Source organism: Haemaphysalis longicornis, unplaced genomic scaffold, assembly GCF_048455015.1.
Source record: "Haemaphysalis longicornis isolate Haplotype H1 unplaced genomic scaffold, Haemaphysalis longicornis Haplotype H1 scaffold_5, whole genome shotgun sequence".
Taxonomy (NCBI): Eukaryota; Metazoa; Arthropoda; class Arachnida; order Ixodida; family Ixodidae; genus Haemaphysalis; species Haemaphysalis longicornis.
Genome location: NW_027526385.1, coordinates 27,826,033 through 27,848,103, shown reverse-complemented (window position 1 = coordinate 27,848,103; position 22,071 = coordinate 27,826,033). Strand labels below are relative to the sequence as shown.

The 22,071-nt window shown below is 43.3% G+C and overlaps 1 protein-coding gene across 1 annotated transcript in view; it reads left to right on the top strand.

Moving 5' to 3' along the window:
• LOC144137996 (fatty acid synthase-like) overlaps window positions 1-22,071 on the top strand; it is a 73,853-nt gene that overhangs the window by 12,331 nt on the left and 39,451 nt on the right. The window contains exons 7-9 of the mRNA XM_077670029.1: window positions 18-404; window positions 1,332-1,521; window positions 8,933-9,162. Of these exons, the coding sequence (XP_077526155.1) occupies window positions 18-404; window positions 1,332-1,521; window positions 8,933-9,162 (807 nt within the window). The remainder of the gene's footprint in view (window positions 1-17; window positions 405-1,331; window positions 1,522-8,932; window positions 9,163-22,071) is intronic.

The window sequence follows — 22,071 nt, the reverse complement described above, 5'->3', positions numbered from 1 at the left end:
TCCCACATCTTTCGCAGACCACGATAGACCTGTTGATGTCAGAGGGACCGTACCCGGACTCTGTGTACGCGCTTCTTAACCAAGTGGGCCAACCCAAGGTAGATCGGTTTCCTTTCCGGGGATTCGCCTTGGTGCATGTGGATGATTCTGATCAGAAGGATATCAGCGAGGTTGAACAGGCTCCGTTCGAGAAGCGCCCTCTGTGGTTCGTCTTCACCGGAATGGGCTGCCAGTGGAAAGGCATGGCTCGAGAAATGATGGTGTTCGAAGTGTTTGCCAACTCCATTCGCAAGTCGCACGAGCTGCTGCAACAGTTCGACGTTGACCTCATCGATGTTCTGACCAACGCCGAGGTTTCGAATAACGGTTTCACATCGACGTCCGTCGCCATTCCTGCAGTCCAGGTATGTGCAATCCGCGATGTACCACTGGACATAACTGTTTCTGCGATAGTGCGTAGCTTTCGTAATATAACGCGTTAACTGCTTTGTGTGTCCTTACTCGGTCATGTAATGGTTTTATGCTTTTCAACGTCAATATTATGTCTTTTTTATTGCCACTGCTACATCCACTCTGGTCCCGCAATGCTCGACGTGGGTTAGAACGCCATTTAGGTTTCGGGAGAAATTTTTCAGGCTGTATTTCCGACCTGAAGCGAGACTGGAGACTTCCGTAACCAGGGTCAGCTTACTTTGTTACCTGGCTCACACTCCTAATGGAAGGAGGAGCCCTATAACCAGTTAATACGAAGTTTCCTTACACATTTATTTTAACTATTTCAATTATGGCATCATTGCGTTTTCTAGTTGCCGTCTGAACGCGCAGGCGCTTGCTAAAAGTGTATCTAATAATTGCAAAAAGCATTGCAAGTTTTTAAGAATGTCATACTAAAAAAACGGCTCACTTTAGCACTGAAGCAAACAGTGCACCAGAAATAAAAATCCAAGTTGTTCAGATTTCACCACTCAAAACTTAAATTTTTAACCGGGTTACGGAACACAAATACAAAAATGTACCATCTAAACAATGCGTTCCCTTTTGACCACGAGAGTTTGCGTCCGCCATTTTTAATGTCAGCGTAAATGACCTCGTCCGTGCAAACTCCATCCGGGCGACCGCTTTGCCTCTGCAAAGATTGAACCCCGGCCTCGAGTAATAAACAAGGAGATCTAAATGCCAAAATTATCGGGTGATGCACAGTGTACAGGAAGAATATGTGAGGAATAAACTGAGGAGTGTGTTTTGTCTTGCTAATGGGGCAACAACAGACGCCCCATAATTCTGCTAAAAGGTACAGTCTCGGAGATAACTTAAGCTTTGCTTCCATAAAGGTGGCGCTCGTAGACATGCTCCGCGCTGTGGGCATTCAACCCGACGGCTTCGTCGGTCATTCAACCGGCGAGATAGGCTGTGCGTACGTCGATGGAGCCCTCACTGCTGAGCAGGCAATGCTGTGCGCTTATTGGCGAGGACGTTGCACCGAGGCGGTGGACCTTCCAAAAGGAGCCATGGCTGCAGTGGGTACGTGATATACTACTTTGTCCTTTTAGGGCGCAGCCCTTTGGCGGCTGTCTCTGGGCTGAGCCGCGTTGTCGGCGTAGCCGAGTGAACGATGGCAAGCACTACGAGTGAAAGAAAAAGTTAACGATGAAAGAAAGCAAAGGAGGAGAGTGTAGCGAAATTGGAAGGGGAGGGTGGTTCGCCGCAGCGGCGCGAGCAAGCGCTCTCCGAAAGTGGGCGTTGGAGGAGGGGAGGGGGCATTACGCTGTGCCCGCACACGGCGCTCGACAGCGCGACGCTTGGCGAAAACGTGAGCGGGGCGTGCGCGCGACTATGATGTGCCTTCGCTTAAGACGCCGTTCGCGGTCTCTTCCTGAGACGCTGTTCGCGCCCCGACGCAGAGGTTCATCATCGCTGCCGTCGAGAGAACCCACGAGTGAGTGCTGCCGCAGCGCAATGTTGCTGCGCCCAAATATCGCATTAGGGAGTATCGTAATCGCCAGCCAATTTTTTACAGCGTTTCACGCGTCTGTGTAAAAAAAGGGGTGGTTACGAATTACCGATTTCATAAAATTGCACCTGCCGTTGTGGAAGATCAACAAATAAGCCCAAAATAGGCAATTTTTATCGTCATCATCATTAGCCTGTCTGTTACCCGCACAGGACGAAAGCCTCTCCCGAAATTGGAGAATTCAGACAAATACTGCACCCAAGTGGTCAATCTCGTTCTGGTCACCCAATGCTGTTTGTGACACCTTGTGAAAAGGGAAACTTTTACTATATGATTGCATCGAACCAGTCAGGTTACCTGATACCTGGCATTGTTGTACTCCTCCGGCCCAGGCAGCATTTGAGAGCAGTAAATATAATGAAGGTTGGTACCTGTAACCCATATAATGTTTTTCAGGGACAGAATGAAGAGCACCCTCCGTTGATATACAAAATGACACGTAGAAAGATGTGGAGAAACGTGCCGCATAAAATGCAACTTCCTCCAATGAAACCTGATTGGAGGCATGACGATTTCTGTCGCACACTACTGTTTCAGTTGGTTTAGAGGCCAATACCGCAGAAATGTATCATGAAAGTTAACGGGCGCATTGTGCTTTCACTAAATTTTGCTGCAGCAATATGCGGTCATTCCTGAACGTTTGGGGGATCACAGTGTGCAACATGCAGCTACTCACAACTTTTTTGTGCACATAATGGGGCATACGCCCCTAGACAAAAACTGGCCTGCGCCGTAAGATTTAACGAGGTAAGAGTTCGGCAGAGTAGCGAAAATGCAATAGGACAGCATAAACAGGAAGGAAATATTAGTTCGATCCACCTGAGTGGCGAACGCAGCGCTTACATGGACTAACGAGGCCACGCAGCTGAATCTAGACAGCAAAACACGTTTATTCTTCTTCCTCTTTTCCCCTTCCCTCAGGGGCCCCCAAGCTGTGCGCGCCGTTAAAACTTTGATTGCACAAGAAGGCTGAATTCAATTAGGGTTGTTTTGCCAAAAAATGTCTGTGCTAGAACTACTACGTTAATAATACGAAAGTCAAGGCCTAAACGACAACCATAGCGATAGTTGGTGCTCGTTTTCTTTTCAAAACAGCGAAGATGTACAGGGTCGAAGGAACGCTGCTAACAGCGTGTAACCTACAAAAAAAAGACGGAGACAAAAAAAGGAAAGGGCTACATGTATGTTCTTCGCTTCTTTGGTCTTTTTAGTAGGCACTGTAACCAAATAATCAATAATATCTACCTCAATTTAGTTTGGATGGTTTGCTGAAAGAAGAAATGTGGTTCCGCATTTATGTAAAAACGTTGACGAATTTTATCAATGAGAACTAAGCACGGCCACCCAGGGAGTCTCCATAGAATTGTTTTATGTCCTACCTATTATGTCTACTCTAAAACGGTAGCTTCGTGCGTCTGCATATCAAATGTCAAAGTTTGATATTTTAGAGATGTTAGTTATCAAACCTAGAGAGAGAGATATAAGTATCAAAAGGCATGTTTCATAACTGGAGTTTTTTATCGCTTAGAGTAATATAGTGTGCTTATTTTTTTTTAAATCCTTAAAAAGATTGCTTAAAGTGGTTAGTGTCCGATGTTCGTAGTCCAACAGCTATCAAGACTGACTGGATGTTTATACTTGCAAAGCTGAAGCACATCGTGTATTCGGTATTGAAGGGTTGTTTCAGGTTTCCCTGTGACATCGTATGTTATATTTGTTTGAAGTAGTGATTTTTAATGGCGAAGATTGTGTCTGTTGAGACTTGACACCCAACTTTCAAACTAAAAATTCAAAAACACGGGAACAATGATGAAACAATTTTGTTATTTTCACTTCGGCCTTTCACAATGGCGCAGACTCAGAATACGCATGCGTATCTTCTGGCGTTCCGCTGGGTTCCGTCTTAGGTCCTCTTTTATTTCTTATATGAATAAATGACATTAGCACAGAATCACTTCAAAAATCCGGCTGTATGCAGACGATTGCGTCCTTTACAGGGAAATTAATAGAAATTCTGACCGAGTTGCATTACAAACAGACCTAAATGAATTTTTTTCCTGGTGCGACAGGTGGCTTATTTCCCTGAACATCTCAAAATGTAAGCATATTTGTTTCACCCGCAAGCGACAACTAATCCGCACACAGTATTACTTGAACGGCTCCCCATTTATTTATTTTATTTATTTCAATACCTTCAATGCCCAGAGGGCGTTACAGAAGGGAGTGGTTGAGTTTACAAAACAATTGTACACGGGCAGATTAGTCAAGTTACACTATAAATGCGGTTTACATATAGAAAATAATAATGTTCCAGAAATTATACAAACGTAATAGCAATACGCAGGCTCAAACAGTGAATTAAATACAAAGCGAGCATATGAACTAATGCGATGCGATTAAAAACCACTTATCAAATAACATCAGCGTATGAGACCAAAATACAAGCAGAAGAAAATACAAAACGAACATACGGACACAAGAAAAATAAACGCATCTACCACAAAGCAATCAGCATAAAAGATAGGGAGACAGAATACATGTTCGATAAATATGAACGAGAGTAGCGTTCGGCGGCCGTTCGAGATGCGCGCGCATCGGTGATTGTGGCGATTGAGGTTGGCAGGTGGTTCCATTGTTTCGATGTTTTCGGGATAAAGGAATTAAAAAATATATTTGTATTGCAATGCGGAACTTTAACCTTGTTGGATGATCAGTGCGTGGTGATATATATGATGGACTACTTACCATTTCGTTTTTTTAAAATTGGGTTAGAGTGGTAGATCTTGTGAAATAGATTCAATCGAGCTGCTTTTCTGCGCAAAGAAAGATTGGGTAGATTAAGGGTGAGCTTCATAGATGTTACACTTGACATGCGAGAGTAGTTGACCAAGTTAAAACGTGCGCTGCGGTTTTGAACGGATTCTAAAGCGTTAGTAAGATAATCGAATCCTGGGTCCCATACTGCGCAGGCATATGCTAGCTTTGGACGAATTAGTGTTTTGTAAAGTATCAGTTTCAGATCAGAAGGGGCAGCAGAAAAGTTACGTCGGAGGTACCCAAGGGTCATATTAGCATTGTTAATTATGTAATTCACGTGAGTTTCCCAAGATAAGTTACGATTTATGTGGACTCCCAGATATTTATATGTTTTTGTCTATTCAAGTTGGCGGCCTTCAATAGTGTAAATTGAAGCTTCGGGGGGTTCAGACGCCGGGAAAATCTCATTGTTTTGCATTTATTCATGTTTACACGCATTTTACAATAATTACACCAGTTAGACACTTTGTTTAGATCACACTGTAGCAGTGACGCGTCAGAATTTGAAGAAATCGTTCGATACAGTACACAAACATCCGCAAACAATCTGATGGAAGAGTTAATTGAGCTGGGTAGATCATTGATATAAATTAGAAAGAGAAGGGGGCCGAGTACGGATCCCAGAGGCACGCCTGATGTGACTGAACAGAAAGAAGAGTCGAAATCACTAGCGGTTACAATTTGTGTTCTATTAGACAAAAAATTTTCAATCCAAGCTACAATATTAGGGTCCAGATTTAACTTTCGAAGCTTCATGCAAAGTAACTGATAAGAAACAAGATCGAATGCTTTGGAGAAGTCCAAGAATATGCTGTCAACAAAAGATCCGTTATCTAGAGCAGAGAAAAGGTCATGTGTGAAATAAATGAGCTGGATCTCACAAGAAAATGATTTCCTAAAGCCATGTTGGCATGAAGAAAAAAAAGAGTTGTTTTCCAGAAACTTAACTAGGTAGGAATACATTATGTGTTCGAAAAGCTTACGTGGGATGCTAGTTAATGAACACGGACAGTAATTTAATGGGTTGTGCGTGTCGCCGGACTTGAATAATGGGACCACCATCAGATGGGATCAGATGGGACCACGGGACCAGATCGCAGTTCAATAATGGAACCATTATAAGAAACAAGTGAAATAAAATACTTATGTGTCAGGTTTTCCGCCGATCTGATATGGAATCGTCACGTTCAAACCATCGCTTTAAAAGCAGGGCGAGTACTTAATTTTATTTAACGGAACTTTAGGCACGCGCCACTAGATGTCAAGCGAATAGCTACCTAAGCAACGTTCGCCCGATTCTCAAGTAATACGCGTCTGTTGTGTGGGACCCGCATACACAAATCCTTGTCGATATCTTAGAAGCGATACAGAAACGTGCTGCCCGATTCATCACCGGCATTTACTCATTTCCAAGCAGCGTCACAGAAATAAAACAGCACATTTGTTCCGAAGATATTACACTACGCCGTGTTGTTTTCCGCCTCTCTTTCCTTCGAGATACTGTCTTCAATCGCACACCACTAAACATAGAGGCTTATCTACAGTCACCAGCCTACATATCCGGGCACCGCAACCAGTTACTTAATTAAGATAAAAGAAATATGCGCGCACAAACACATACAAGACCTCCTTTTCTCCCCGTACAATACGCGAATGCAACCTGCTGCCTCCTGAACTCATTGAAGTTGCTTCTTATGTAACGTTCACACTGTTCTCCAAGAATACGTTTGTAGATAAAAACGTACTCGCCATTTGAAACTTTATTTGCTGTGTATGCTTTGCAATGTTAGCCAGCGTGCTGTGTTAATGAATGTATATTTTCAACTGGGCGAAACTTTGTTCCTTAGTGCTGTCTTATGTGCTCCATCACAATGCGCCACATGTATGCTTGAAGCGTGTTCAGACCTCACGGTCTGAATCGTGTGGCTTACTAATTTAAACCTTGTATGTTTACTTACAATTGATTCTTTCCTTTCCACCTTTTAAAGAGTGCGCAACCTTGTATTTCATATCGATTATCTGTCCTCCCTACTATAATGCCCAACGGGCGAAGTAGGTATGTAAATAAATAAATAAATAAATAAATCCCCCGCGCTCTTACACTCAAATAAATGATAGTGAGCTGAGTGTAACTACGTCAGTTCGAAATTGGTGAGAATGTTCACTGCGGGGAAGTAAACGCTTCTGGACAAACCAATGGTTAGGAACACGCTCTGTCCTGTTTGGAGTCTTAATGCCGTTTCAACAGGGCCAATTTTAAGAATGGGCTACACCACAGTTTTGCAGTGCAATTGTTTCTTTAAAGAGCAACAATAAAAGTAGAACATTGAAAACTCTTCTCTGACTTAGGACCGTTTGCCAGCCAGAAAGTGAACTTGTGTCGCGGATCCCAAATTCAGTTGTTTGATTTATACCCTAAACAATGGAAATGAAAACAAATAAATTCTCGTTGGTTAAGAGTATGAAGCAACGAAAACTGCTTAAAGGGGACGTGCAGGAAAAATACAAGTAGGGTTCATTAAAAAAGCCACTAAGGCCTGATAACGATGATGCCAATTTTATCAGAAATTCCAAACTCACAATAGAGATAACATAGAAAACAGATGAAGCATTGAAGACTCCCTAGCCATTTCCTGCCGATTTCTCTATGACACCCGCCGCGGTGGCTCAGTGGCTAAGGCGTTGCGCTGCTGAGCACGAGGTCGCGGGTTCGATTCCCGGCCGCGGCGGCCGCTTTTCTGATGGAGGCGAAAAGCAAAAACGCCCGTGTGTACGAGATTTCGGCGCACGATAAAGATCCCCAGGTGGTCAAACTTAATCCGGAGCCCTCCACTACGGCGCGCCTCATCGCCTGCGTTGCGTCGGCGCGTTAAACCCTACAATCAATCAATCAATCAATCTCTATGACATCACAGAATCTTGCTTGTGGGATTGGCGGCCGCCGGCGTAAGTCGCCACCAAGGAACTTTCCTGTACGACTGCAGTGGGGCCTCTAGTTAGTCCACTTTAATCCTACCATTTGCTAACTGCTAGCGTTCAGTTAACACGCGGCAAACAGTTTTTAGTGCTGGACGATATGACATTACTCCTGGCCATATCACGCCACTGCAGAGAAAAACTTGAAATTTCCTCAGTATTTCTCGGGCTGTTCTGCTAAATAAACGTTGTTCTCGGTGAATTGCCAAAGTTAATAAATTTAAATTTAAAAAAGTTGCCTTTGTTTTCATTGACGTTTTAAAGGCACCCTTCAACACTTTTTTTCAAATTTTTTTTAATCTAAATGCTTGCAGAATTTAGTTACCCAACACAAGCAGTACTTAGATTAGGGGATCGCAAATTACCTCCGCCAAAAATTACTGCTCTATGCCCATCAGATAACGTGTAAACTCGCTCAAAACATTTTTCTCCCTCCGCCGGTCTTGGCCTTCTTCGGCCGCTTGAATTACGTCACAAAGGCGATGTAGCGTTTGTTGGCCGGTTTTCCTTCAGTTGCAGCAATGAACGCTTTTCGATAGAAACTTTATAAAAAAAGCCACAGAAACAAAGCAGAAATCGAAGGCGTATCTGGTGCGGCAAGCAAATCACGCAGTGCCGCTCCGTGCTGGCCATGACTATAGCTTTCGCATTGGTTCCAGACGCGAAAAAAAGATTGAAAGTGCTTATCGAAAGTGTTGCAGGGTCCCTTTAAGAATACCGGCATACCAGTTGTTTAAGTCGCATGATTTTGTAAATGATTAGCATTAAAGCAATAAAGGCCATTCGAGTAGGTCGTGAAATTCGATGTCATCTTGTCACAGTCTTGTAAAAACCCTCCCGGTTTTTAATCGTCCCTATATTTCATTGTTGTTTTGCATAATCAGCCCTACTCGCCAAGAATCCAAGGTATGTGCGTTGTGCCCACATGGTTTATTCTGGGCGTTATTACATTTCACCGACTTCCCTCCGAATCGGCAAATTTGTCACCATTGGAAACGAGTGAACGACGCAGGTTTTTCAAGTAACTTAAATGATATTCTTTTGTTGAATGCTATTAGGCCTGAATTCTTATTTTATCGTCCCTCCTTGATTCAGTGCCGTAATTCCGGTGCAATGTTTCTCCTGCAGGCCTCACACGGGAACAAGCCGAGGTACGCTGCCGTGACGGCGTGGAAATCGCGTGCTACAACGCCCATGACTCAGTAACCGTATCGGGCCCGGTCGACGCAGTGGCGCATCTTGTGGAAGAGCTAAGGGCGGAGAATGTGTTTGCAAAAGAAGTGGACAGCTTGGATGTGGCTTTCCACAGCTCGCACGTGCGGGACGTAGGAGCTCCGCTTACCGATGCCCTACGGAAAGTAAGTTTGGTGTATTTACAGGCCTGGGAAACGAAGCAAGAGGTAGCTGCCACAGCCTGTCACCGGCGTTTGCGTCACGTTGTATTCAGAGCAGCACAGCATGAAATGAAATTAAACTTTATTTCGCTCTTGCTGCGGTACAATAGAGAGATCACGCATGGGAAAAAGCTGCGAACAACGCAGCTTAAAGACCCCGTGCGCCCAACCCGACAACTTGGTTCATATACACTTCACTTTATACTTGGGCAAACCACAATTGTAACATCTAAGTTTGTTGTATTTACAGACCTGGAAAATGAAGCAAAAGGTAGCTGCCATAGCCTGTGACAGGCGTTTGCGTCACGTTGTACTCAGAGCAGCACAGTATGAAATGAAATGAAACTTTATTTCGCTCTTGCTGCGGTACAGTAGAGAGAGGACGCATAGAAAAAAAGCTGCGAGCTTGAAGACCCCGTACGTCCAACCCGACAGCTTGGTTTATATACATTTCACTTCATACACTGGGCAAACCACAATTGTAACATCTAACGATATGCCGGTCGCTCAGAAGGATAAACCCCACTTGCACGAGAACAAACAAAATCAACACAGTCATAGAAAACATAGCACATGGCTTAAACAGCTTAAACATTTAAAAAATCCTAAAACACAGCATAAAGGGTTTGCTGCCCGTACAGATCGCTTCTTGACAAGCAGTTTAATGCAGTTTCATCATGATAATTCAGAGTGACTCGAACAGGTAAAGAACAGTACACAATTTTTTCTTTGAAGTTTTTTCGAGGCAGATATTATTATTCTCAAGGCGATTTAGATACAATGGTAAAATATAGCACAATGACTGTAGGCGATAGTTTGTTGAGAACAAAGGAAAAAACCACACCAGGCGCTGGCGCACGTTGTAAGAAGTGACATGGCGTGGGAGTTTAGACATGGAAATAAATGATTCATTGCTTCTTAATATTGCCTTCTTATACATGACTACCAATTTAAAGGCGTATAAGGTATTAACTTTAGTACATGACATTGAGTGAAATTGTGTTCGGTGGGCGTATACCATGATACATTTACAATTATTCTAACTGCTCGTTTTAGTGCTACCAGTAGCTTTGGAATATTTGTCTCTGTCGTTGTTCCCCATACGGTATGACAATATGCTCTGGCTGGAAGCAAAAAAGCATTGCATATAACTTATCTTCACTCCCGTTGGAAGATAGCACCCTGCGTTTATTACACCATTTATTTTATTCATTTTATTGCGTATTTCTTCGATATGTAAATCCCAGCTGAGTGTTTCTGGGAAGACTAAGCCCAAGGACTTTATGTTTGAAACAATATCAATGACTATATTTCCATACACCAGTTGAATACTATCACGCACAATTTTGTTTTTCGCTCAATATATAACAGTTTTTGTCCCGTTGGTATTTACCTTTAAGTAGTTTTCCCCACCATTGTCGAAGGTACTCCAGAAATTCATTGCCATATACTGACAATGTTGCTTCTGCACTCTTCGAAACTAGCATGGTGGTATCATTCGCGCATGCTATCACGTTACCTGGCAATGAACTACAAAATATACTATTAATATATAAAAGGAACAGCAAAGGACCTAAAATTCTGCCTTGTGGCACACCAGGCATGATTGGTTGCATGCCTGAGAAGGTGTTATTGTGAGCTACTACTTGGCGACGTTGTTCCAAGTATGATCGTATAAGAGTAGCGACAGAGCCTCTGATGCCCTAATGAAAAAAGTTTGGCCAACAAAATGACGTGATTAATTACATCAAATGCCTTTAAATATATATATATATATATATATATATATATATATATATATATATATATATATATATATGTATGTATATATATATATATATATATATATATATATATATATATATATATATATATATATATATATATATATATATATATATATATATATATATATATATATATATATATATATATATATATATATATATATATATCAAAAAGTAGAGTCCGACGCAAGTCTCAAAAAACAAAAACAAACATGTTTACTAACGTTTCGACTGGTGGTCCAGTCTTCATCGGAGTAACATTTACAGTACACTGCAGGACGCTTTTATAGGTGCGTGTAGAGAGAGGAGGAAGTTGCGCTGCAGTGCGCCCTCTTTAAAAGAAATCATACGTCATCATTCAGCAAAACAAGAAAAAACGCAAGGCATACACATGAGAGGGAATGCACTGCCCTCCCTCTTTTTTGGCCGCTACAACGGCCGTGTTCGAAGAATACCGCTCCCTGCTTGACGCGATCACCAGGAAGCGGCCCCAAGTGTCGCGCGTGTACGCCAGCCTTATTCTCCCTAGGAGCACTGATCGCCGTCGTGGCGGCCGAAACCGTTCCCTGGTGACCCGCTGCAATCAGGAAGCTTGCCGCTTCAATCAACTGCTCCGTAACTTCTGCCGCCGTTCCCGGACTACATTCTACCTGGACCATGGCTTGGAGTGGCTCCCGGCGGCACGGGTACTAGCTGCCGACGGCCTTCACGTCCCTCTTTCTTTTGTGTTCGTTGCATTCAAGCTGATTCCCACCGAAGATGTACCAACTAGCACAGACCAGAGCCATTTTGCTTCACGTCAGTTTTGAGGGAGTCGCCATCATGGCCAGTCATATCCGGCGCCTGTGTTTTCGAAGACCCAGCGATGATACTACGTGGTGCAGCTTCGCTTCAGCTGATCCACGGAGCCAGACAAACCAGGACTCCCCCCGACATAATAGGACGCCATCGGTTCCACAGAGACACACGCCATCGGCACCAGCCGTGGGCCGTCTACCCCAGCCGTCGGCTCCGCACAGACCCCAGCCAAGCCCCCGCCGCTACAACCTTCGGAGCAGCGATGCTGAGCCCTCAACAAGCAACCGCCAAAATTGACTTCCCACCTTAGACACTGGTAAATCTGCTCCTTTAACCGTGTCTAGGAACTTACAAAATGCTAGAAAATTGGCAGAAAAACGCATTCGCTTTGAATTGCACGTCACCTCACTCACCCACTATTTGAATGAATCTGCTGTTCCGAAAGGTCTCATTTTGAAATTAGAACCCGCTACGTCTGAATTGTCCCCTCATAACCAAGCCAGATGGAAAAATGTCCTAACTTCTGCATCTCTAGAATTAACCAGTATTGTTTTAGATCACTACAAATCGGAAGTTAAATCTGTGCATGAGCAAGAATCGACTTTGGTGCCTCTTCTCACCAAACATGAATCTGATTCTCTAGCTGTCTTTGAACTCAAGAAAAAGTCTTCAATAGCCACGATGAAATCTAAAAAAATGTCTCGCGACATGGTCCCTCCTTTGAAGCAATTTGAATTACCCCCTCCTATGCCATCATCCTCTAAAATGACCGAGAAGAGTGACTTCCCCACCAGTAATTTAGTGAACTTGTCCAGTGTTGTGCTGACAGAGATCGAAGTTCGCACACTATCCAAAGGCCTAAGTTTTTGTCCAGCAACGGGAGGTTTCAGCGAATTCCAGCTTCTTAAAGATTTAGACAATTTCGCTCGCAACATGAGATTGCGTGAATTCTTTCATGGGCGCCCTAACACGGATAATGCCGGCTCTTTACCCAGCTCCAAGCACTGGACGCCACCGACTCAGCGCGACAAATGTCTAGATCTATATATTAGAGCAGTACAACATGACGTGCTTGAAGCCTATAAAAAGCAGACGCCTTTTAGACCCAACCTTTCAATTAAAGAGAAAGAATCACTTGAGAAGTTGGCATGTCGCCACGAAATTGTAATCAAGCCCGCTGATAAAGGTGGAGCAATAGTGATAATGAATCGAGATGATTACATCAAAGAAGCAGACCGACAATTATCCGACACATCCTTTTACAAAATTCTTCAATCTGATCCAACTTTTGAATATAAAGAAATTGTCAAGGAAAACCTCGAAGCACTACTGGAGGCCAAAGAAATAGACAAAACGACGGTGCGTTCTCTGATACCACTCAGCCCAATAGCAGGCAGGTTCTACCTTTTGCCCAAAATTCACAAGGCACATGTCCCTGGTCGCCCAATCGTATCTGGCATAGGCACGGTTACCGAAAATATTTCCCTCTATGTCGACAACTTAATCAACAAAATTCCCCCTAACTTTCCTTCATACATACGAGATACCAACCACTTTCTCTCTGAAATATTAGACCTTGAGATTCCCAGTGGCTGTCTGCTTGTCACCATGGACGTCACGTCATTATATACCAATATTCCCCACTCTGATGGAATACAAGCGGTGATCCACGATTACAGTGAATCACGGGAGCCTAAGCCCGTCGAGAATTCCACATTGGCCTTATTACTGAGATTGATTCTTGAGCTAAACAATTTCGAGTTCAATGGCAAACACTATTTTCAAGTCAGTGGTACATCCATGGGCACAAGGATAGGGCCAAATTATGCAAATATTTTCATGGCAGTCCTCTAGGAGGAGTTTCTTGCAAGCGTCGACTTGAAGCCATTTTTTTACAAGCGCTTCATCGATGATGTCTTTCTGATTTGGCCACACGGAGAATCCAATCTCCTAAGATTTATAGCCGAGTTTAACGCGGTCCACCCTAACATTTCTTTCTCACACCAGTTTTCCGCTACCAGCATCAACTTCCTCGACGTGACGGTATCTGTCTCGCAGAACAAATTAGAGACCACCCTTTACCGAAAACCGACGGACTCCCATCAATATTTGCATTTTCAAAGTAGTCACATTAAGCACTGGAAAACGGGCATACCCTACAGTCAAGCGCACCGCTTCCGCCCGATATGCTCCAAGGAAACAGATTTTCTTTCCAACTGTGAGGGACTGAAAAACGATCTGCTCAAACAAAAGTACCCGCTCCAATTAATTGACGATTCCATTCGCCGAGCAGGAGCGCTGAGCCGCAATGAACTCCTTAACTCCAGGAAGCCAGCCGACCGACGCCCTTCAAGTAACCTAGTTCTCACTCACTCCGCATCTGTGCCGAATGTTTCTGGCATACTTCGAAAGCATCACAACATATTAAGTCAAAGTCCTCGACTAGCATCTATATTTTCCCAACCACCACGTGTTGTCTATAGGCGAAACAAAAACCTGCGCGACATTCTGACATCTTCGAGGCTCAGCCATTCACCAGTGACCGGTTGTGGGCCCTGCAACAAGCCTCGTTGTCAGGTATGCCCCCACATGACGAAAACAAAAACCGCCTCTAGCACCGCCTCGCACTTCTCTGTAAAACTGAAGGGAAATTTTAACTGTGACAGCGCCAACGTAGTTTACCTGCTCGAGTGCAATACCTGCCACCTGCAATATATTGGCCAGACGGCGAACGCTTTTAGATTAAGGTTCAACAATCATAGGGCACATGCCAAGTCTCTTCCTAACCTTCCTTTGTCCCGTCACGTCGGAATCCCGGGTCATTCATTTAATAATTTGAAGGTAACAATAATTGAATCCAATTTCAACAGCAACCACGCACGCGAAGTTTGCGAATCATATCTCATATTTAAGTTCAAAACCGCATCCTCTGGGCTGAACGAAGGCGTGGGCGCGTTGACATGTTTGCCACAATAATTACTCGCCTTTCTTCCGTTCGCTTCTTGCGTGACCAATCCTCTTTTTAGGCATACCAGCGCCGGCTTTATCCCTCCAGGTTCACTCAATTAGCCTCTTAGCGCCGGCTTAGCCACATAGCGCCGGCTTCACGTGACACATTCCTAAGACGAAAAGCGAAGGCGTGCTGACGCGTGCTCCCCAGTTCCTTATCTCGTTCTGCCGCTTCCCCCCCCCCTCTTCTGTTGACACATTCCTAAGACGAAAAGCGATGACGTGCTGACGCGCGTTCCCCACTTCCTTATCTCGTTCTGCCGCCTTTACTCCTTTCTCTTCCCCGCCCCCGCTTCTTCTGTTAATTCCTATGAGGAGAGGCGCCAATTTACCTCCTTCCTAGACGTCCCTTTGCATTTTTCTTTTCTCTTTATTGTACCACTTGCCAATAAATACGTCTAAACAGGGCGCATTGTAGCGCACCTTTTCTCCCATAAAAGAGGGAGGGCAGTACATTCCCTCTCATGTGTATGTCTTGCGTTTTTTTTTTGTTTTGCTGAATGATGACGTATGATTTCTTTTAAAGAGGGCGCACTGTAGCGCAACTTCCTCCTCTCTCTACACGCACCTGTAAAAGCGTTCTGCAGTGTACTGTAAATGTTACTCCGATGAAGACTGGACCACCAGTCGAAACGTTAGTAAACATGTTTGTTTTTGTTTTTTGAGACTTGCGTCGGACTCTACTTATTGATATTTTTTCTGGACCATTGGAAACTTCTTTTGTTCGACCGTATATTACCTCCTTCCTAGACGTCCCTTTGCATTTTTCTTTTCTCTTTATTGTACCACTTGCCAATAAATACGTCTAAACAGGGCGCATTGTAGCGCACCTTTTCTCCCATAAAAGAGGGAGGGCAGTACATTCCCTCTCATGTGTATGTCTTGCGTTTATATATATATATATATATATATATATATATATTGAGAGCAAGATGCTTTGCCACGAATGCCTTAATTATTTCTTTTTGTTTCAGCAGGGCAGTCTCTGTTTATCTGCATTTCCGAAAACCAAACTGACACGCTGAAAGCACGGAGTGCTTAGATCAGAAATTGTTCATTCTGATGTACATAATCTTTTCTTCTTTGATAATACTCGAAGGATCGAAAGTGGTGTATAATTAAAAAAATCAGTAATTCTTCCATTTTTATGTATGGCACACATATCGCAATCTGCATTTGTCTTGGAAAAATCCCAGTACCCAGTGAAAGGCTATAAATGAAAGCCAACACAGGGGCTAGTAGGTCGATTACACATTTGAATGGCTGAACTTGAAAACCGTCGATATCGTGAGCCGTGCTGAGTGTGAAATTTTTGTATATTTGTTGAACTTCTATTTCAGTTGTTGGAGACATGAACAAAGATACCTTCACGCTTGGAGCCTGATAAGCATAACCGCAAGGGGAATTAGAAGAGCAGCATAAGGATCGCGTTACGGTTATAAAGAAGATGTTGAATTTGACTGAAAATGCTTCACCGCTTCAAACAGTGTCATCATGTTCAATTGTTTTTGGTGACACTCTTGATCGGATGTTGAGTACGGAGTTCAATTGAGCCCATGAGTCGCCGTAGTCCTTCTTGGAGGTGGAAAAAAAAACACTGCTAAAGTAATCGGATTTTGCCTGTTTTAGTTCTTTATTTAATTTATTACGATATTTCTAGAAGGCACGTAATGTATTATTGTCTCTCGACTTCATAAACTCCAAATATAATTTCAGTTTTCTATTGATTTTTTGTAGGAAATCCGCAGTTACCCATGGTTTTGTAGCTTTTTTTTCGATGGTAGAAGAAAGAAAAACACTTTTCATAAGAAGATTTAAGTTTGTCGATGAGGGCTTCATACGCGCTATCCGCGTCGATGTGTGACAGTACTCCCTCCAAGTTCGTTGCTCGAATCTTATCCCGAAAGCATTCAAGTGTGTTCACGTCAATACGTTGATAGCGTGCGCAAGGCAATTCGCATTCCGCGCTTTTAAATGAGCTTCGTTGACACAGGCAAATATTGGCAGAAGATCACTTATATTGCACACAAGCGTGCCGGCATGTACATTTTGCTTGTCCGTGTTCTCTATGACAAGGTCGAGTACTGTTGACGTCGACAGTGTGACGCGTGTCGGCCCTTCAATGATATTACAAAACCTACAGGCATCTAATAAACTGGTTAGCTCAAGCTCAGCAGGGGAAGAAAAGCTAACATCAATATTTGCGTCACCACAAAGATACAGAATTTGTGGATTCGAAGACACGTGATCAAGAAGAGCTTCTGGCATGAAAAAAGGGACGGTACAGCACAGTAAATACATTTCTGCCCCATTCAACCGTCAGTCCGGCGTAATAGTCAGGAATTTGCTATTTTCTTCTTGAACAACAGTGTTCAAAATCTGTAAGGATATGCCTTCCCTCGCACGGTCAGATCTGTTAAGTGTAAAATGCGTGTAGTCGTTTAAAACAAAATACCTAGAGACATCATGATACGATATCTTCGTGAACATAATGACATGGAAGGAAAATCTGAATTAGTCGAAGAGGAATTGCAGCTCGTCTGTCTTTTTGTTAATTGGGCGATTTTTTAAATTAAAGAAGATGAGTGTTCTTCTGCTCGCAGAATCACAGAGACTTGCGGTGGTAGATAGTTCGTCAAATCCACCCTTTTTTTGCCTCCTGTTCAGTTGTTGCCTTATTGCTTTCGGGGTCATTTTCATTAGAGCTGATGCACTGCCGATTTTCAATGCGTTATTTTCTCTGACTTATTGCATATATGTTACCGTTGCGGACCCGCACGAATTTCCGGCCAGCTTCTCGCTTTTTTGCGATAGCTTGTCCGAGCAAACGCTTCCGATCTGGGCACAGATACTCATTAACGAAGACAGGTGGAGGATAATCTAGCCCAAGTTATGCACATGTCAGCTTCTTTTTCTTTGCGGCCTCAAGAACAGCAATACGTTTACATCGATGAATGAACTGAACGATAACGTTTTTTACTCGCTTGTTCATTCGGGACCGGCACACAATGGCATACATCGACGTCGCAGGGTGAAATGGGCTCTTCAATGAAGTTTCCTAGCTCAGTTAGGATATCAAACAGGTTTTTTTTGTCACGCAGTGGTATTCCTTAAATTTCAACGTACGCATTTCTTGAGTTTTGTTCGCAGTCAACAACCCGTGACTGAATGGCCTTTAGTGCAGTTTCTTGTTTATTGCAGCGCTCCTTTAGGGTGACATTCTCTGCACTCAACTGCTTATTTTGCTCCAGTACTGATTTTAGGTCGACCCTCGTTTCATCATACTTTTCACCAATGAATTTTAGGCTGGCTTTTATTTCCCGTAGCTACGTTGGAAAGTCCTGGTCTATCGAATCTCCAAAAACCTTCAGATCCGCTTTAATACCACTTTTGAGTTCGTCAAGTGCAGTCGTCAGTTCCTTGCTTCATTGCTTACCTTGCCTACAGTACACTTGAGAAACTAGATAGTAACATTAAACAAGTTCTAAACGCGCAATTCGTTGTCCTCACAGGCAAAACATTAAACAAATCGATAGTAAGAGAGTGAAATTAGATAAAAAAAGAGTACATGTATTCGCAGGCTGCTCTTGTAGAATATTTCAACACAATTGCAATGTCAGTCTGTCGCTCACAGATACACAACAAACAATATATAATTCCGTTGTCTAAACATGCAATAAAGAGAAAAGGCAAAACCAAAATAAAACAGTAACTGGCAGATTACGAGCATTTACTGGAAACGTCTAGCAAAACATTGAAAGAACTTGTCGGACGATTCTTTGCAACCGTCTTAGTGTTTTTCAATTCAATTTAAAATAGGGCATCTGGAAATTTGTATGCTCGCTTTCGGAATCAGTACGGCCTTCTGTGTTTTTCGAAGTTCGCCAAATGGAGTACCCACTCATTAGCTGAAGTTTATAGTGGTTACAGTCGTTATTACTTCCAATGAATTGTAATAAAGAAATAATATACAAGTGAACAATTAGTAAACCGTGTTTAGTGCACAGATTCTGCGTTCCTACATGGTGTATACTCCCGTTATAATTTTCAGAAATTTGGAGTACTTTATGCAATGTAAGCAACCGTGGATGGAGTGTTACCCCATGTAAACGAACAGTAAAGAATTCTGGAATAAAACAGCGGATATTGCACCATTTTTTGACTCCGGAAATATGGGAGAAGATATTCTGTATACACCACCCGAACTTTTACTCCGTGCAGAACGCAGTTTGTCTACATGTGTATTTCAGGGTAAATCTCTTCCAAAAGAAGTAACTGAAGATTTGGGGTTTCTTTTTGTTCTATTTAATAATTTCTGAACGGCAGCACTGTGCAAGCGTTTATTAGTTCATTACCTGCACGATTACGGGTAGTTGTAGCTGCATGTTTGAGGTCAGGAAATGATTTCTAGGAAAAGAACATATTGTCACAAGAAGAAAATGTTGGTAGGGCACGTGCCACAGTGCCCTCTTTCCCTGAAGAAAGCGATGTACAGTTTGGCACATAGCCTTGCTCGTGCTAATATGGCTGACGCTGCTTAGATTGATCCTTCCATTCATTTACTGGTTCGCTCAAAGTTCAAAACAACACGTAATAATATGAGTACACTCCGCGTACATAACTACCTGTGAGCAGGCGAGTGCGGAAGAGGAGTGATTCACGTATAAATTAAAGAGCACGGGACCAAGTATTGACCCCTACTGAACACCGTTATCTATTTGGTATTTGTGGTATATTGTGGCTTGTATTGACGCGTACTAGTATCTATCACATCATCAGCAGCAGCAGCAGCCTATCTACGCCCGCTGCAGGGCAAAGGTCTCTCCGACTATTCCCAATTACCGCGGTCCTGTGCTAACTGCGACGAATTTATCCCCGCAAACTTCTTGATCTCATCTGCCCATCTAACTTTCTGTCGCCCTCTGCCCCGCTTGCCTTCTCTAGAGATCCACTCTGTTACTCTTAATGACCAACGGTTATCTTGCCTTCGCACTATATGTCCAGCCCACGTCCATTTACACTTCTTTATTTCTACTAATATGTCCTTTACACGCGTTTGTTCCCTGATCCACTTCGCTCTCTTCCGGTCCCCTAATGTTACACCTACCATCTTTCGTTCAATTCCTCGCTGAGTCGTCCTCAATTTAATTTGAACCCTCTGAGTGAGCCTCCTAGTTTCTGCCCCATAGGTGAGTACCGGTAAGATGCAGCTGTCATACACTTTCTTCTTAGGGACAATGGTAGGCTGCCATTCATTATCTGAGAATGCCTGCCGAATACACTCCACCCTATTCTTATCCTTCTAATTATCTCTGCCTCATGGTTGGGATCAGGGTCACCACTTGGCATAAGTAAATATATTCTCTTACCACTTCTGCTGCCTCGCCACCTATCTCAAATCGCTGTGCTGTCCCGAGGTTATTGATCATTACTTTTTTCTCTGCATATTGATTTCAGGCCCACGGTTCTAGTCTGTCTAGTGTGGTAAGCATCCTTTGCAATTCGCCCCCCGACTCACTAAGCAAGGCAACGTCATCAGCAAATCTGAGGTTACTGAGGTATTCTCCTTTAACCCTTACTCCCACCTGTTCCCAATCCAATGTTCTGAATACTTTTTGTACACATGCTGTGAATAACATTGGAGAGATTGTGTCTCCTTGTCTGACGCCCTTCCTTATAGGTATCTTAGTGCTCTCCTTATGGAGGAGAATGGTAGCTGTGGACCCACTGTAAATATCCTCTAGTATTTTTACATAATGCTCGTCTACACCCTGGCTCCGTAATGCCTGAATGACTGCTAAGGTTTCAACCGAGTCAAATTCTTTCTCATAATCTATGAAGGCTATATATAGGGGTTCAGTCTCGAGCACTTGTCTAACACCTGACTGATCGTGTGAATATGGTCCATTGTTGAATAGCCTTTACGAAACCCTGCTTGTTCTCTAGGTTTACTGAAATCTAAGGTTGCAGAAATTCTGTTAGCGATTACCTTGGTAAGTACCTTGTAGACTGACAGTAAGCTGATTCACCTGTAATTTCTCAAGTCCTTCATGTCACCGTTTTTATGGATTAGGATGATGTTCGCGTTCTTCCAGGATTCCGGTAAACTCACGGTCGTTAGAAATTGCGTGTACAGGTTTGCCAGTTTTATTAGTACAATTTGCCCGCCATCCTTCAAGATGTCTGCTGTTATCTGATCTTGACCAGGTGCTTTGCACCCTTTCATTTCTTTCAAAGCCTTTTTTACTTCTTCTGTCATTACTGGTGGGATGTCTGTCGCCTCCGAACTACTTTCTGGTTCGGCATTACACTGGATGTCCTGGCAACTGTACAGATCGCTATAGAACTCCTCGGCTGAAATGACTATTTTATCCCTATTTGTGATGACATTGTCTTGCTTGTCTTCAAGGGCAGACACCTGATTTTTTCCTCATGCCCAAACGCCTCTTCACTGCTTTCAGGCTGCCTCCGTTCTTTACAGCATATTCAATCCTCTCCATATTATAATTCCGTATGTCACCTGTCTTACGCTTGTTGATAAACTTCGAAAGCTCCGATAGTTCTATTCTGTCAGCTGTGGTGGAGATTGTCATGCCTTGGCGCTTTCTAATTAGATCTTTCGTCTCCTGGGAACGTTTACCAGTATCCTGTCTAGCCATCGTGCCCCCACTTCTACTGCACACTGTGTGATTATGCGTGTAAGAGTGTCGCTGGCTTCCTGTGTCCTAAACTCTGCTTCCTCGGTAAGAGCTGAATATTGGTTCTGCATTGCAATCCTGAATTCTTCTACTTTACGTCTTACTGTTAGCTCATTGATCGGCTTCTTACGTACTAGCTTGTTACGGTCCCTCCTGAAATCTAGCCTAATTCGAGATCCTACCATACGGTGGTCACTACACTTTACCCTTCCGAGCACTTCCACATCCTGCACTACGCCAGGGTTATCGCATAATATGAAGTCTATTTCATTGTTATGCTCCCCATCCGGGCTCCTCCACGTCCACTTCCGGCTCTCCCGTTTACAGAAGAGGGTATTCATGATACGTAGATATTTCGTTCTGCGAACTCGACTGGTAGGCCCCCCTGCTATTTTTACAGCCCACACCATAGTTCCCAACCGCCTTGTCTCCAGCCTGATTCTTGTCTACTTTAGCATTGAAGTCTCCCATAACAATGGTATACTGTGCTTTTACTTCGTCCATTGCGATTCCACATCTTCATAGAAGCGTTCAACCAGCTGGTCGTCGTGGCTGGATGCCCTCTACACCTTGAGTTTGTA